This window comes from Hypanus sabinus, chromosome 9, assembly GCF_030144855.1.
Source record: "Hypanus sabinus isolate sHypSab1 chromosome 9, sHypSab1.hap1, whole genome shotgun sequence".
NCBI lineage: Eukaryota > Metazoa > Chordata > Chondrichthyes > Myliobatiformes > Dasyatidae > Hypanus > Hypanus sabinus.
In genome coordinates this window covers 42007145-42024560 of record NC_082714.1, presented here as the reverse complement: position 1 = coordinate 42024560, position 17416 = coordinate 42007145, and the positions used below count along the sequence as shown (strand labels likewise).

At 39.8% G+C, this 17416-nt stretch overlaps 1 protein-coding gene across 4 annotated transcripts in view; it reads left to right on the top strand.

Moving 5' to 3' along the window:
- hagh (hydroxyacylglutathione hydrolase) overlaps positions 1–16671 on the top strand; it is a 35225-nt gene extending 18554 nt beyond the window's left edge. For all 4 annotated transcript variants that reach the window (XM_059979551.1, XM_059979550.1, XM_059979552.1 and 1 more), the window contains exons 6-9: positions 4737–4840; positions 11341–11442; positions 12330–12409; positions 15322–16671. In XM_059979551.1, coding sequence (XP_059835534.1) covers positions 4737–4840; positions 11341–11442; positions 12330–12409; positions 15322–15421 — 386 coding nt within the window. In that variant the 3' untranslated portion in view covers positions 15422–16671. The remainder of the gene's footprint in view (positions 1–4736; positions 4841–11340; positions 11443–12329; positions 12410–15321) is intronic.
- Positions 16672–17416: the final 745 nt, after the last annotated feature.

Here is a 17416-nt window from a genome sequence, read left to right as displayed (position 1 = left end):
ACATGCCATTAGCTTTCTTCACTGCCTGGTGTACCTGCATATTTACTTTCAATGACTAATGTACAAGGACACCTAGTCTTTGACATACAAATGCTGGAGCCCCACCGTCACTGGGGAAGGGAATGTCCTTAGACATTGAGTCTCCTTGAGTCAACTGCTAACTCTCTGCCACCATTCACATCATTACTCATCTTACTGTAGGAAATAACTCCCATGCTCCTCCTCAGAATAGTGCCATTGAATCCTTTAAACCTACCTGAGATTTAGTATCCTACCCACTCACTCTGACCTACACTGGACAGTAGATCACTTCTGACAGGTTGCATCACTGTCTGGTATGCAGGACCTACTGCACAGGACCGAAAGAAGCTGCAGAGGGTCATAAATTTAGTCGGCTCCATCTTGGGTACTAGCCTACAAAGTACCCAGGACATCTTCATGGAGTGGTGTCTCAGAAAGGCAGCATCCATTATTAAGGACCTCCAGTACCCAGTGCATGCCCTTTTTTCACTGTTACCGTCAGGTAGGAAGTACAGAAGCCTGAAGGCTCACACTCAACAATTCAGTAGAACAGCTTCTTCTCCTGTTGTCTGATTCCTAAATGTACATTGAACCCATGAGCACTGCTTCACTTTAATATATTCTGTTTTTGCATGATTTTTAGTCTGTTCGATAGATGTATGCTGTAATTGATTTACTTATTTTCTTCTATATTACGTATTGCGTTGAACTGCTGCTGTTAAGTTAACAAATGTCTCGACACGTGCCAGTAATAATAAACTTGATTCTGATTGTGACCTTGGGTCTTTGATAACTACCAATCCAGCAACATCTGATGTTCAAATCAGTGTTTTTCCATCAGACCTGATAACATTAAGATTTTTGTATCTGCTAGATTAAATCTGAGTGAAAACATTTTTCAGTTTGATTGTTTACCACTGTGTCTTTTTTAAAAAAAAAAGGTGTAGTGAAATTCGAAACTGCTAATCCAAATTAATGGAGCATTTAATTTTTCAAAAGGAGGCACACAGACTTGGAATTGTTCTGATGATGGGAGCTGTAGCACCAAGAGTAAATTCAATCCCTGGTTAGTAAATTCAAGGACACCTTGTCTGTGGTGTCCGGGACAACATTTATATGGACCAAATGGAAGCAATATATAATAAGGTGGTGAGATTGCAATCAGGAAGACCTCAGTATCAGTTTGGGTAAATCTGAAAGAGAGCCAGCTAGAAATGGGAATCTGAATTTGAGATTGGAGATGGTTGGCAAGTTCATGGCTAGGATTGGAACTGTTGAGGTACTGGTTATATTGATTACCAGAAGAGGATTAGAAACAGCAATCAGGGTGGTTAATTTGTGTTGCCTTTCAGCAGTGAGGTGTCGTCAGAAGTAGCAATCACAGGTAGCAGCAGTGATTTGGAAGAGTGTCAGTAATTGTTCTGCGGGTGGAGGTGGGCAGTGCCGGTGACGGCTGAGGAGACTGAGCACAATGCTTGTAAACTGGCTGCTTATCCTGGTTGTAATTTGAGTACTGGCTTGGCCATATGTAGATCACATTCTCCTGGGGGCAGCCCACTTGGCACTGGTTTATTATTATCACATGTGATGCAGTGAAAAACTTTTTGTTTTGGGTGCCATTCAGAGGAAGACTGTGCCATATGCACCTTGAGGTATGAGAAATAAAACAATGCAGAATATTGTGACACAGTTGCAGAGAAATTGCAATCAGACAAATCAAAGTCAAGTTTATCGTTCTTGAACCTGGTGGTGTGAGACTTAAGACTTCTGTATCTCCTGCTGGACAGTTGCTGCTTGAATAGTCAGTGGGGACGTTGGTAGGTGATGCCTTCTTGAATAGCATGTAGTAAAGTGCAAGGGCTATGACAAGGTGAAATGGGGTTTCGTTCGGCGGTATATATGTATACTATTGAATGACAGTAAACTTGAACTTGAAGAGACTCCAGATGTTATTCAGCATCCCATTCTGAGCACAGTATGACAGAATTTCCATGACTTACTAATGTATTTTCTGAAATTTATAAGCAGACTTAATACATGAGTTGCAGAGTATCAAGGATTTTGGAGATATTTATTACTAGTCCGAATCACTTGTATAAAATTAAGAGTTCAATGTGTTCAATCAGTAGTACTCTTCAGCACCACCTCCTCCAGTAACGATGCATCAACTGTGAATGATATGTTCCAGCATTAGCAACATTATGTTTACAGGCAGAAGATACTTGTGGTAGAAGGAGGGTTGCCACTTACAGTAAAGACTAGACTTGCCCCGGCATCATCCTTGATGAAGATGGCAGAGTTTGTCATCGAAATATTGGTTACAATTGATACCCGCACCTGGCTGGAAGCCCAGGGAGAGTTTATTTTACATAAGTACACAGTTCCAGATTGTATTTAGTGATCTGAGTTGAAATAAAATTCTGTTAAGTAGTGCTATGCGAAAGTCTAGGCGCATATATAAGAAATTCTGTAAATCAAAGATGCTTTCAAATATAATGAAAGGAAAAGTTTCTAAACATTAAGAATTACTACAAAAAGCAGTAAACAGTAAAAAAAAACTAAATCAACTTGATTTTTGGTGTGACCACCCTTTGCCTGTTTCTGCATCAATCCTCTTAGCTACACTGTTGTGCAGTTTTATAGGCAAATCATCTGGTAGGCTGTTTTAAGCATCTTGGAGAATTTGCCACACTTCTTCATCAGGCTTTGGCTGTCTGGCTTGCTTCTGTCTCTCCAAGTAATCTCAGACCACCTTGATGTTGAGATCAGCACACTGTGCAGGCTATGCCATCTGTTGCAGAACTCCTTGTTCTTCTTTTCGCTGAAGGTAATTCTTTATGACCTTGCCGTGCGTTTGGGGTTATTGTCCTGCTGCAGGATGAAGTTGGGACCGATCAGCCACCGCCCTGATAACGTTGCATGATGAATGAGAATCTGCTTGTACTTCTCAGCATTGAGGATTCCGTTAATTCTGACCAGATCGCAACTCCAGTTGCAGAAATGCAGCCCCAACTCTGCAGGGAACCTCACTGTTGGCTGCAGACTCGCATCCATGTAGCACTCTCCAGTTCTTCTGCAGACAAAAATTTCAGATTTCGACTTGTCTGTCCAGAGCACTTGCTGCCATTCTTCAACATTGTAGTCCTTGTGTTTTTGTGTGTTGGTGAGTCCCTTGGCTTTGTTTCCACTTGAGAGGAATGGCTTTTTGGCAACAACTCTTCCATGAAGACCATTTCTGACAAGACCTCTCCAGACTGTAGAGGGGTGTACTTGGTCTCTGAGTTCAGAGCTGATAGCAGTGCTGGACTTGGTCAGGGTTAGGAGGGATATCAGTTTGATGTATCTCTCGTCTGCTGCACTCAGTTTCTGTGGATGACCACTGCGCTTGTGGTCCTCGACCGTGCCCATTTCTTTGTGCTTCTGCAGAAGAGCTCAGAGAGCACATCTTGAAATTGCTGTCTACCGTGATACTACTTCTGGGAGAGGCCTTACTGATGGAGGATGACCACGTTGTGTCCTGTTGCTATGATCACCCTTGCCATGGTGTAAGAATTGATGATTTGAAGGTTAAACTGTCATATCCACCACACCCTCACCTTTTAGTTTGATTGTCCTTCTGCATTTGTGCTTTAGTTAATCACTTTAGTTCATTCAACTCATTATGGCGTTGATCATTAGCGTCTTGTTTCTTAGTTTAATCATGCACTGGGCTAGATCCCTACAAAGTCATCAAGTTTTTATTTGAAAAGTGGTCTATTGCTTAATACGTTACTTTCTTCAACAAAGTAAAAAACTTTGAAAACGTTTAATTTTTTGAAAAATGAGTGTTTGTATATCTAAAGTTTGCTCTTTTCTACTGACACACTAACGCAGAAGGCAAAAAATAAACATCCAAAACAAAACTTATATTTAAAAAAAAATCTAAGGCTTTTGCAGAGTACTATAGAGGAGGAAGCTATTATTGTTGGAAGTATTTTACATGTGTACACAATTTCAGATTGTATTTGGTAATCTGATTTGAAATAAAATTCTGTTGGGTAACACAAAAGTTTCCAGGTTAGAGTATCTTAAAAGGACCTTTATTTAGTGACTTTTATTTTGATTTTACTGCACCCAGGAACTCTAGTTTTAAATAACAAAAATCATTCTGAAGAATTACAGGATATTTGGCTTCAGTTTATTGGCTTCCTCACTGCTTATCCAGGCTTGTCCTTCACTCTACAGAAGAGACTGCTTCAGTTATACTTCTGTCTCCTGCACACCCATGACTGGAGCATTTAATTTGTCAGTGGAGTAGCTATAAACTGCAATGGACATCCACTGAGCATCATTGTGGCGTTCACAGAGAGTGAAAATGTGCTCCAAAGTCAAATCACACACGGGCAAGGAGATTTAAGCTATGATTGCAATAATTATTCCCTTTATCAACATTCACTAATTTAAACACGAGTTCAAACACAGTATTGAAATCATTCTTGACTAATTTAAACCTTAGTAATACAGGAATCTTAATGCAAGTTGAACTGTGATGCAAACTTTATTGCCCACTATTTAAATCTTTTAACTTTTTGTGTCCCCTGTTGAATTTTCTTAATTGATTATCTTGGTTTCTCGTGTGTCCTTTTGCATCATTTCAAGGATGATTTTCGCAGGTCTGTCTTAAAGACCACTGTTCAGTCTGCAGATTCATAGGTTTGTTATGGTTTTACACACAGGTGACACACTCTTTGTTGGTGGCTGTGGCAAATTCTTTGAAGGATCTGGTGAGGAGATGTATCGAGCTCTAATTGACATTCTGGGAAACTTGCCACCCGAAACTGTGAGTGGTTCAATTTTCAAAAACTGAAGTACTAAGATGTTAATATTGGACACTTTGTTTACCTCAGCATAGGACAGTGCAGCACAGGGCAGGCCATTCAGCCCACAATGTTGTGCAGAACAAGCTAAAAAGCAAATCAAAACCACCCAAGCACTAATCCCTCCTGCCTACACCTTATACATATCCCTCCATCTTCCTTACATCTGTGTTCCTAACCAAATATCTCTTTAAAAACTTCTAATGTATTTGCCTCTACCAACATACCAGTCATTCACGACTCACATCCCCCTTGAACCTACCAGCTCTCGCCTTCAGTGCCTGCCCTCCAGTATTAGACATTTCAACCCTGAGAAACAGGAACTCGCTGTCCACTCTATCGCCACCTCTCATAATCTTGTGATTTTCTATCAGATCTCCCCTTAGTCTGCCACTCCAGAGAAAACAAGCCAAGTTTATCCAGCCTCTTATGATAGCACGTGCCTCCTAAGCCAGGCAGCTTCCTGATAAACCTCTTATGCATCCTCTTCAAAGCCTCAACATCCTTCCTATAGTGGGGGCAACCAGAACTGTACACAATACTCCAGATGTGGCCTAACCAGAGTTTTATAAAGGTACAATGTAACCTCCAGACTTTTAAACTGAATGCCTCAACTAATAAGAGCAAGCATTCCATAAGCCACCCTAACTACCTTATTGACCTGTGGAGCCACTTTCAAGGAGCTATGAACTTGGATCCGAAGATCTCTCTGCTCAGCAACACTGTTAAGGATCTTGTCCTTTACAGTGGACTGTCTCCTTGTATCTGTCCTACCAAGGTGTAACACCTCGCATTTATCTGTGTTAAACTCTATCTGCCAATTCTCTGCCTATATCTGTAACTGGTTTGTATCGTGCTGTATTCTTTGCCCGTCTTCTACACTATCTTGGTACCATACGCAAATTTATTAACCCACACATCTACATTTTCATCCAGGTCATTTATATACATCACAAACAGCAAATACCTTTGACCGCTACTCTGTTTTCTATGTGCAAGACAGTTCTGAATCCAAACAGCCAATTTGTTGTGGACCTCAGGAGGGACTTTGTCAAACATCTTACCAAGATCCATGTAGACATCATCCTCATCAATCCTTCTCATCACCTTGTCAAAAGAAAAACCGAGTTGATAAGGCACAACCTGCCATGCTGGCTCTACCTAATTAGACCATGGGTTTCCAAATGCTCATACATCCTATCCCTAAGAATTCTTTTCAGCAATTTCCTGACAACTGACATGAGACTCATCAGTCTATAGTCTCCAGGATTTTCCCTTGATCCCTTCTTAAATAGAGATAGTACATTAGGCACTCGACAGTCCTCTTGAGACATAGCCAGTGGCTAGAGAGTGCACAAAAATACTAATCTAGGGCCCAGCAATCTCATCTCTTGCCTCATTTAATAACCGGGGGGGGGGGGGGGTAGATCGCATCAGGCCCTAGGGACTTATCTACCTTAATTGTGTTAAGGCGGCCTAGCGCTTCCTCCTCTTTGACCTCTAAATGCCCTAGCGTATTTATACGCTCAGGACTGATCTCCTGGTCCTCCATATCCTTTTTATCCTTTTCCATGGTAAGTACTGAAGCAAAGTATTCAAATAATAATCCCCACTTTCCTCTTAGCCTTGACGTATGTGTAGAAATCCTTGCGATTCACCTTAATCCTGCCTGCCAAGGACTGTTCATGGCCCCAATTCCCTCCTTTAATTCTTTTCTGGATTCTTTATACTTGTGTGCTTTGTGCGATTGTAACTTCTGAAGCTTTACATACTTTTCCTTTCACTACTTGACTAAATTCATCACCTCTCTGGATATTCAAGGTTCTCTTATCTTTCCATCCCTGTCTGTCCTTCTAACAGCAACATACCTTTCCTGTACTCTGCACCTGTAAACACCCTCCACACATCTGGTGTGGACTTGCCAGAGGAAAGGTGTTCCCAATTAACTCTTCTTGGTTCCTGCCTAATGCTCACATAATTTGCCCGACTCCAATTTAAAACTCTGCCACATGGACCATACCTATTCTCATCTATAGCTATCCTGGAAGCTAAGGAGTTGTGGTCACTGTTCACCTATTGAAATGTCAGTCAACTGGCCAGGCTCATTACTCAACAGCACAACCCTTCCTCTCGTTGGACCATCCACATATTGATTTAAGAAAACTTCCTAAATAAGCTTAACAAATTCTGCCCCATTTTAAACCCCTTACACTAAGAAAGTATCAGTTTAAAATGGGCAAGTTGAAATACCCCATGACAACAACCCTGTTATTTTTACACATTTCCTTAATCTGATTACATTTCTGTTTCTCAGTGTCCCGGTGGCTATTAGAAGGTCTGTCGTACAATCCCATCAGTGTGATTGCACCCGTCCTATTCCTGAGTTACATTCAAATGGACTCGGTGTCTGACCCTCCATTATGTCTCCCCTGAGTGCAGCTGTGATGTTGTCCCTGATTAGTAGTGCAACTTCCCCCCCCCCCCCCCCCCAACCCCTTTACCACTTCCTCTATCTTTTCAAAAACTTCCAAAACCTGGTACATTAATCACCCATTCCTGTCTGTCTGTCAACCAAGCTTCAGTAATGGCCACAACATCGTAGTTTCACGTGCTGGTCCAGGGTGTAAGTTCATCACCCATACCCATAATTCTCATAGCATTAAAATATACACATTTCCAACCATCCGACCCATTTCTTATACTGTACCTGTTATTTTGATTTTGCCTTTCAATACTTGCTCTGACTTCTACCTTCTGGTCCGATCCTTCCCTTACTGACCTGGGGCTCCAGTTCCCAGCCTCCTGCAAAACTAGTTTAAACTCTCCCGCGTAGCATCAGCAAACCTCCTGGCCAGGATGTTGGCTCCCCTCCAGTTCAGCTGCAACCCATCCCTCTTGTACAGGTCACCCCTTCCCCAGAAACGCTTCCAGTCATCCAAGAATTTGAAACCCTGTCCCCTGCACCATCTCCTCAGCCACTCATTCATCTGTGCTATCACCCTGTTCCTACCTGCACTAGCATGTGGCACAGGGAGTAATGCAGAGATTACTACCTTGAGGTCTTTCTCTTCAGCCTCTTTCCTAACACTATATACTCATTCCATTGGACACCTTCCTCTTTTCTGTCTATGTCGTGGTGCCAGTATGCACCATGACCTCTGACTATTCACCCTCCCACTTAAGAATATTCTGCAGCTGCCCTGGGAAGCAGCATTCCATCCTGGTGTCTCTTTTGCAGCCACAGAATCTCCTTTCTGTCCCTCTAAATATTGAGTCCTGACTTTATCCTTCCCTGTTGAGCCCCAGAGCTGGCTACAGTTCCACCAGCCAGGCCACTGTTCCCATGATCTGATGGGTAATATCCCCCAACAGTATCCAAAGGGGTATTCTTGCTGCCGAGGGGAACGGCCACAGCAGATCCCTGCACTGACTACTTAATCCCCTTGCCACTTCTAGTGGTCACCCATCTACCCAACAGTCCATACTCTGGGTTTGACCACCTCTTCAGAAGTCTCATCTATTATACCTTCAGCCTCCTGAATGATCCGAGTACATCCAATTTCAGCTCCAACTCCTTGACCCGGTTGGTCAGGCGCTGAAGCTGGGTGCACTTCCCTCAAGTGTAGTCATCAGAGAAACCGTCAGTTAAAACTAACAGTTAATTTCAGACTTATCTTTCATAGTTTTGTGCCATCTGTTTTTTCTGTTGTTATATTTGTGCAAAAAGTACTTCCATTAACACGTAATTTTTTAAAACTCTCTATCTCTTGGTGCCCATATGTTCTGACCATTGCCCCATCTACTGTGGGGAACCTGAGCTGCTCTCTGGAGTTCAGTTCCTTTATGTCAGCCACACACCATGAGGCCTCTTTTTGAGGGTTTCGATAGATGCTGAGTTCTGCAAGACTGTTCTTTGGTCAACATAACTTACTATTCCCCCTACCCAGTGGAACTCCTACTTCTAGGTATCTGACACCTGTGATTTGATCTTCTCCAGCTCAGTATTGACAGTGTCAAGCCTGCGAAGCTTTGGCACCCCCTCCATAAGTAACCCCAGCTGTGCATTCCGCCTGGATTAGATATTCCGTAAATGCAGCATCACTGTTAGTTCCCATAGGCAGTTTCCACGGCTGTTATTTCCCAGCTGGAAAAAGTTGTCAGTTCTCCCTTCAGTTGTGATGAGGGCATGAAACTCTCACCTTGCATTCATCACAACTAGGACGGATTTAAATAACCTCTTTCAGATCATCCCCTGTAACCTCCAGCCCAGCTCCTCATTTCCATCTCAGTACATGAGCACTCCGGGTATCTGGACCTGCGCATCTTCCGTTACATTGTTCCCTCTAGTACATTGTTCCCTTTCTTTAACCCTTTGCAGTCTTGCCTTCTCTGCTTGAGTGAACTGCTTCCGCAATATTCTCTAATACGGTTTTACTTTCATTCTTTATGTAGTATCAGTAATTAAACTTTGAGAAACTAAACTGGATATCTAGACAATTCTCCACAAGTCAATTACAAAATATTTTTCTTAAGATGTTCTCCACATATTCCCTCTTTGTGTCCTTGTTAGTGTTAATATTGAGACATTTCTGAAGTGGAGATATTTCTCCCCAGGTAAGAAACACTGTACAGTTTGGCTTGTCAAAGTGCGGACGGTGAGTGGTGTATTATTCAATTAGCCACTAATTCTGAGTTCCACTAAATGAGGTTTTCTTCATTTTCTTTTAAATTTTGTGAGAATGAAATATTGCATTCAGATTTCTATAGTTTTGGTTTGAAGATCTGTTTTCAGAAAAATGCAACAAAGTTAGGTTGTGTATTCCCTAACTTTCAAGAAGTTTCAGTATTGAAAGTGAGTTTATAAAACTATTTGCCATTACAGTTGCAAGATGCATATTTAAAATATTCAGTTTCTAAAATAGAGAGTTAAAAAGAATTTATTTTTTTTACATCCAAATGTTGGAATAAAACTTGTCTTTTTCACTTGTAATCATCTATTAGAAGCAACAAGACAGTTTATTTTGACCCTTTCTAAATTACCATTTCTTGTAATTTAAGAAATTGTGACCCAAATATTCAGCTGCAGATTGTGTTAGGCACTATGCAAGGATTTCTCTTCAAATGTACTAAAACAAAATGGCCAAATGCAAACAATAACTGAGTTGGCTTACAGAAAGTTATGGTGTGGTCTTAAGTTCTTGAGTGTCAAAGGCCTTGCCATTTGAAATGGGTCTCAACTGAAAGATGCCTCAATGACTGGATTTTAGGTGAGTAGTTGCCCAGGGATTGGCGGCAACTTCAAGCTTCCAGGCAAGTCCTTTCTTTGTTAGTATCAAATGCACTTCACTCCCATGTTCCAACCTCTAATGTTGTTGCTGATGTTCTGCCTGCCTGTCACCCTGCCCCTTTTTCCTCTTTCCCTAAAACAAAATCTCCACCATCTGTGATCCTGGTTGATCGCCATCACTGATCAACACCCATCCTCTCCAACTTTTCAGATTATCTCTCCAAACAGATTATTTTGTTCATCTTATTTTCACCTCCTTCAGATCATTTCTGTTGTTGGATGCACCTCATCACCATCCTGGTTATCCCATCCTAATCATCTGTCAACAATAACACACGTCTCCCATCCCCAAACTGGACTCTTACTTTCTCGATTTTTCTTCAATGGCAAGACTGTGGACATCAATTCTTTGTGCATATATTTGTGTTCAAGCTCTGTTCCACCACATGCAGCACCTTGAGCATCATTTAAAACAGGACATTCAAGTCTGGAGGCCACATGAGGATCTGGAGCTAGCCTTCACGTGGCACTGCTTTAATATGTGGTACTTTGTTACTTTTACACAAAAGTGAAAATGTTTAAGTGGGACTTTCAGAAACAGAACTGTATTTATCTAGCACCTCATCATTTTTTTGTTGTTTCAGATCATTCACTTCTTAATCTTTAGGTGGAATCATTGCTTTATATGCTATTTCGTTGGGTTTCACAAATGGGAACTGATCTAGTTAATGTTTATTTTAGGAAGAAGCGGAGTGAGGAAGAAAATGTTAGCCTGTGTGATACCTCACCTTCTGTTGATCTTTGATGGCATCTGGTTATCCATATGACCTTGTTTCACTGAGAAATTCAGCCTGCCCTTCCTTTAACATCTCGTCTGATGCTCAAAGCCCCGTCAATCCTACAAGTGAAGAACCAGCCTGAGACTCTGATGTGGGCCTCAAGTATCTTATCACGCATAACATAGCATAACAAATTCAAAGTTGCAATAATTGTCAAGAATATTGCTAAGGAAGGGGTGATGCCACAAATGTTTAAAAAAAAATTCCAATTAATGGGTGCAATAACATACCAGTTCCTTTCTCGTGGCTTTCTGTAGCTGTCATTAATTAGTTGGATGACTGTGTTTGAAATGTTGTTTTTGCTTGAGGTGTTGAAGTGACTTTATTTTATTTTCAGAGGGTATTCTGTGGGCACGAGTATACAATCAACAATCTTAAATTTGCGCGACATGTTGAACCAAACAATGAAGTGATCAAACGAAAATTAGCTTGGGCTAAGGTAGGATTGCCTGATGAAGGGTCTTGGCCCAGAACATCAGGTGTTTATTCATTGCCATTGATGCTGCCTGACCTGCTGTTCCTTCAGCATTTTGTGTGTGTTGGTAGGATTGCTGCTTCCAATTCCAGTTCCAATAGTTGAGCAATTTGCTTCATCTTATGAACTTGCTGGTCCACTGGTGGCTTAACAGGTTCAAATACCTGACATGTATTGAGCCCGATGCTACATATATATTTGGATAGGCTTTCTGCGATGTCCATTAATTACAACAGGGGCTGTGATGTCTGCAAGTTCAAATGATTCACAGTAACAGATCAAGTCAAAACATCTACATGACTCACTACTTCTTGAATCTGCATCATTGAGGATCAAATCACAATATTTAAAAAAAAAAACAGCCATGTTAGTGATATGTTGTTACAATATGGTTAATTAAGTGAGTTTCATTCAAAAACAAAATGTTAATGTTATAACTTCATACACACCTTAATTTTTTTTTTCTTGTCCATCTGTTGCTAGAAAAAGCACTAGTTAACAACCATTTCAAATGGTTGATGGCCTTTCCTGTTCTAACATGTCAGTCCACAGCCTTCTCTTCTAGCACTCTTCTAATTTGAGGAAAATAGTTAAAGACAGGCCTGGTGCCATTTGCATCTGATAATAAACAAAAGTCAAGAAAACGTGTGGATTAAGTAGTTTGAAGGTTATTTCTTTTGTCCTTGCCTTCTGTGAATCTTCAGAACCAATTCTCTGAGGCTAGACTTCAGATTTCTCCTAGGTCTGTAGTCATATGTTAAATGTTATGTATTAAGCTATAATGCAAAGGAAACTCGTACCCAGTGTTTCATAAATTTTCATTTTAAACTTTGATCTTTAATCTATTTTAGGAACACTATAACCTTGGAAATCCTACCATCCCTTCCACCGTCGGAGAGGAATTTAGTTATAACCCATTCATGAGAGTCAGGTATGGCAAAATCCACTTTAAGAATCTCAAATATCCTTGCATCCCTTTCCACAGAATATAATTATTGCCAAGTTAGGAAAAATCAGTCTTTTTATTAATAATGTATTATTAAGCTTGTTTTAATGAATGGATGTTCTATAAATATAAATAATTTTTTGTTAAATATTATCACAGAGGTATGAAGTGCTGAAGTAGAAGATGCACCTCAAATGAGTAGATCTCAATAACACCCCAATGATCGTTATTTAATAATAGTGTAAAAATAACAGGAAACCAATGGTTTCATGAGTTCTAAGAACTTGGGGAAATTAATATTGATTAAGAAATAGCACGAGGGAAGTCTAGATCCCATGACTACCTTTGAAGATTTCAGTTGTCTCTGTAGTTAAAGTTTTGAATTTGAACTTGCAAAATTCCCCAAATTTTAGAACTGTCTACAGAGATTCAAAATTTAATTTCACTATTCATGTAATGAAAGGGAATAGATAAAGGGGAAACTAGCTAATTATCCTGACATCAGTGATAAGAAAAATAGTAGAATCACTTATTATGGATATGGTAACAATATGTCAGAAAATTGTAATGTGCTGCAAGTTTTTTGTGATTGTAACTAAATGTAGGTACAAAAATTTCATAAAATGGTATGAGAGTAGCCATACTCATGAGATTGAGATGATGAGGATTAGCTAACAAGTAAGAACGGTCAAGTAAACCAGTTGTATTTGGATTGATGTTATAAGAAGCTGCAGGAAAATAATCAAGTGGCAGATGCTTGAAATCGAGAAGCACTCGGGAGTACCTATAGAAAGTTAGCATTTCTGGTCGTCAGGACTGAAAATGAGTCTTCAATCTGAAATGCTAACTTTTTCCCCTCTCTATGTACTATTTAAAAACTCAGTCAAACCCCAAGCAACAAACTCCCCAAGACTTACAGGATTATTTTAATCAACAGATTGCAAGCTGCCTGGCTTGCCTACGAATTGTTAGAGGATCTCCCTCAGCTTCAAGGATGACATGTTTCCTCGAAGGGATACATTTTTAATGTGGGGTGTCCTTTGCACATCAGCTATCACTGAGTATTGACAAAGTCCATGGTCCAAAGGTTAAGAGATCCAAGACAATTGGAGATCAAGCTCTGCAACGTTAATTTAATATGCACATGCCTAGGTACATTCTTCATTTGACGCTTGACGCTTCTCCTAACCCTGTCCCTTCCTTGCCTCTCGCCTCCTCCTGTGATAAGCATTCACTTTCCAGCGTCCGAGAGGTTTTTACTAACCTCAGCTTTCTGGCATAGTAGCGTGACCTTTATAAAGGATCAGAGTTGTCTGTGACAAAGTTAAACTTCTAACTAATATTCCTTGCTCTGCTTCTTCTTGTAAACAGAAAACAGTCTTCTGCTCTTAATGTAAATTGCAAGAATAATCAGTCAGAAGTTCTAAGGACAGCTTTGCAGACAAACAGCGCTGTCTACAGAGCTCAGACTGCTGGCCCACAGCAAAGTTCAGGCCCTCAGCAGAGGTGGTTTGCAATGTGAAGTGACCAGGAGATCTTCTCTTCTTCATCAGCCAAACATAGGTCAATGGGGTTATGTTAATTGGCCTGCACCAAACCTGACAACACTGACTAATTTATTTAGTTCGAGGAAGTTTACAGACAGATTGATGGTGTCATTTAGCACACCAAGCAAGGCCACAGGTATATTTAATTAACCAACAGTTGTGATATTTGTGTACTCAGAGTCAGCCCTCACAACCTTAATTTTGGGTGCCTGGGATCTCTGTCCTCAGAAACTTTTAGACCATCTGTGTGAATTACTTTGCCCCAGCAAAAGTATCTGAAAACATTACATGCAAGTAAATGTCAACTAGTAGCAAAACAGTATAAATGTTAGAAAGCTTTGGGGATTGTTAGAAATGACAAGGAAAATGACAGAAAGATGGGGTAACAGAAAGGTGAACTAGAATTCATTCCTTATCTTCAGGTTCTGCATCGGGTGACTCATTTGTCTACAACTCATTGACATGTTCCCTTAGTTCATAAGAATTTTAGCTGTGTTTGGAAATCTTTTGTACTTTTTATAAATCTTTTGTAATTTGGGAATTTTTATAAATCAAAAATCCCTGAGTTTTGAATATGTTTTACAAATTATTTTAAATTGTCTAAATTTAAAAATGTAGCATCAAAGAAATAGTTCGCTAGCTAGAAGTATTTCCTCCTTGGTGGGGAGGGGGAACCCACCACTCAAATACTCCGTTGCAGAGACTAGACAGGGAATTAAGATAGTCTTACTGAAGAATAGGTTTATTCAGTATAACTTCCCTATCTAGTAAGGGTACACATAGATATTGGAAAAGGCTTAAAATTTTCATTTGAATTTAGGGCTTTGTGACGGTGAGCCCAATACCATCACATTTCCCATTCCTATTTTCACCTCAATCTTACTTTGTTTCTCTTAGCCCACTTTCGTTAAGTCCCTGCATTCCTCCTTCCTGTTTCTGTGCTCTCCCTTCTGCTTCTGCACTTCGCTTCTGCCTTTCTTTCCTCTATCTTCTTCCCCACCAACTACTCTCTCTCTCTCCCAGGGCAAAGCTGACCGGTTTTACCATAATTGTGCAATATGTGGCTAGTTTCTGTTTTTGCATAGAGAATTGTAGCAGGCTTTTGTTAACAACTGATCAGTATTCTGGGTGCGGAAGACAGAGTTGACAGTTTGCAATCTAATTGTACATGTATTCGTCACTTGTCTTTAGTTTTTCATTATTGCAGGCTATCACCATCCCAACAAACAATTCCTCTTCTGCAAAAAGCCACATTTTCCATGGCTGACTTCTTGCTGAAATTTAGGTAAATTGTTAGTATTGACAATTAAGCTAAGGGACATGCAGTAAACCGTGACATTTTCCTTAAAGGGAGAAGAGTGTTCAGGACCACGCTGGACAAAAAGATGCAATTTCTACAATGGACGCCATCAGAAAAGAAAAAGATCATTTTAAAGTACCAGCAGATTAATTGTTGAATATGCCACAGCATTCCTTCAATATAGGTTATCTCCTATACCTGAAGTTACAATAAGGAGCAAAGTGTATTTAGTAATTAATCTTCTAAATAAATTGAAATTGCTTTTCAGATAGAATATGTATAATATATTTAATTCTCCTGTGTTTTAGGTCAATGAAAATTATGAACACATTCTTTAACTTTAGTTGTACAGTTATTTGGTTTCCTCAGTTTCTCTCCTCATTCTAGCCTGCTTGCAAGTTTACTTCATCTGCTGCCATTTTCTGGAAGCCAAGCAGTTTAATTGATTTCATACCCAACCAAACGTCCCAGAGTTACATCACCTAGTTGTTCAGTTGTACCAAGGCATGAAAAGTAAAAAGTACCAATGGTATCCTACTTCCAGGGATGAAAAATTTGTAAGTGGCCTTCCAGGTTCTTCTGGAGAAAGATAAAAGTTATAAAAATCACCAAGTTTTAAAAAATTTTTAAAAATTAAATCTGATTCTGGCTAAGCTGCATGGAGTCACTTTGTTTGAGAATATAATTTCATTCCTTTTTTGAGGCAGGCATTTCATCAACCTTCTATTTATTTTACAATCTTTGAAGGTGCCAGAAATCATTAAATACAAGAGCACTTTCTTGACCTGCTGTTATGTGAATGTGAAAAATGTTAATAGTAAAAGTAAAACATTAAATAATATAATGTTGACTTTTCTTATTAATTACTAAACTACAAGTTACAAATCTTACTATTAGAACTAAAACCATTAAATGGCATTTATAGAGAGAAACAATATATAGTTGAAAATGACGCACGAACACTTTCCTACCTTTCATTCAAAAATAAAGAAAGAACTGTTCTACAGATCTTCTATAAGAATTTATTTTATGATGCAGATCACATTTAGTCTTGACTTCCTTCTTGACATCTTTAATTGTATGACGGAATGTATTTGGGGAAATTGCTTACGTTAAGTCAAGGGCTATAGGGAGGGGCTGATTTTAAAAATGCAAGATCTCTTTGTGGTAGACATAATATAGATATTTAGCAGGTGCTTTCAATGGTATGATCTAGAATCTAAGTGTAAACAGAATAAGTGGCATGAAGCAGTACATTATCCAAAATTAATTGCAGCTTGACTAAACGGTTCTGTGTAAAAACTGTGTAAGTATTGCTCTTGTAGAACTTATTTTTCTTAATCTAGGTTAATGCCTTCAGCCAAGACCATGCAATCATTAATAAAACCAGCACATGTTGACTTCTCTGCATGAATTTATTATTATTCCATCGATCTATCTAAGCAGAACCAGATTTGAGAGAAAGGTTGTTTTGTTCTCTTCCGAGTGGCATCATTGCGTGGAATGTATAGTAAGATCTTCTCAATTGACAGTATATCTGTGATTGCTTCTGCGTGCATTTTTGGAATTATAATCTGAATAGAATTATAATACTAATTTTGTTAAGTTGTGAAGAGAAATATAATTGAGTAAATAAAATGTGTTATTCATTATGTGAAGGCTTTTTTACATTAAATCAGAATATTTCAATTGCTGATTTAAGTTCAAGCTTAATTGTCATTCATCCCATACATGAATATCTATGAATACAGCCAGATGCCAGGGCCTGGGTGCAAAACACAATACCAAAAATCATTCACAGCACAAGGCACATATAAGATCGCAGTAAGATACAGTCGTATGCAAAAAAATCAATTGTCCAAGTCCCTGAGTTCATGAATGTTGCTGCAGTGTGCAGCTGAACACAGTACAGCTTGTCCTCTGCTGAGCACCAACCTCAGCATGGACGCCATGCCATACTGCCTCTGGCACTTGGGTGGAGTGTCCGATTCTGACACCTCCCCCGGGCAGCTGCAAACAGGCAAAACTGCGGCTTGAGGTCTATTCCTTGCTACAGTCGAGGCCACATAGCTCCCCCACCTTTTGCCAATAAACCAATGAATTGGACTTGCAGAATTCCACACTACCAATGTCCAACAGAGTATT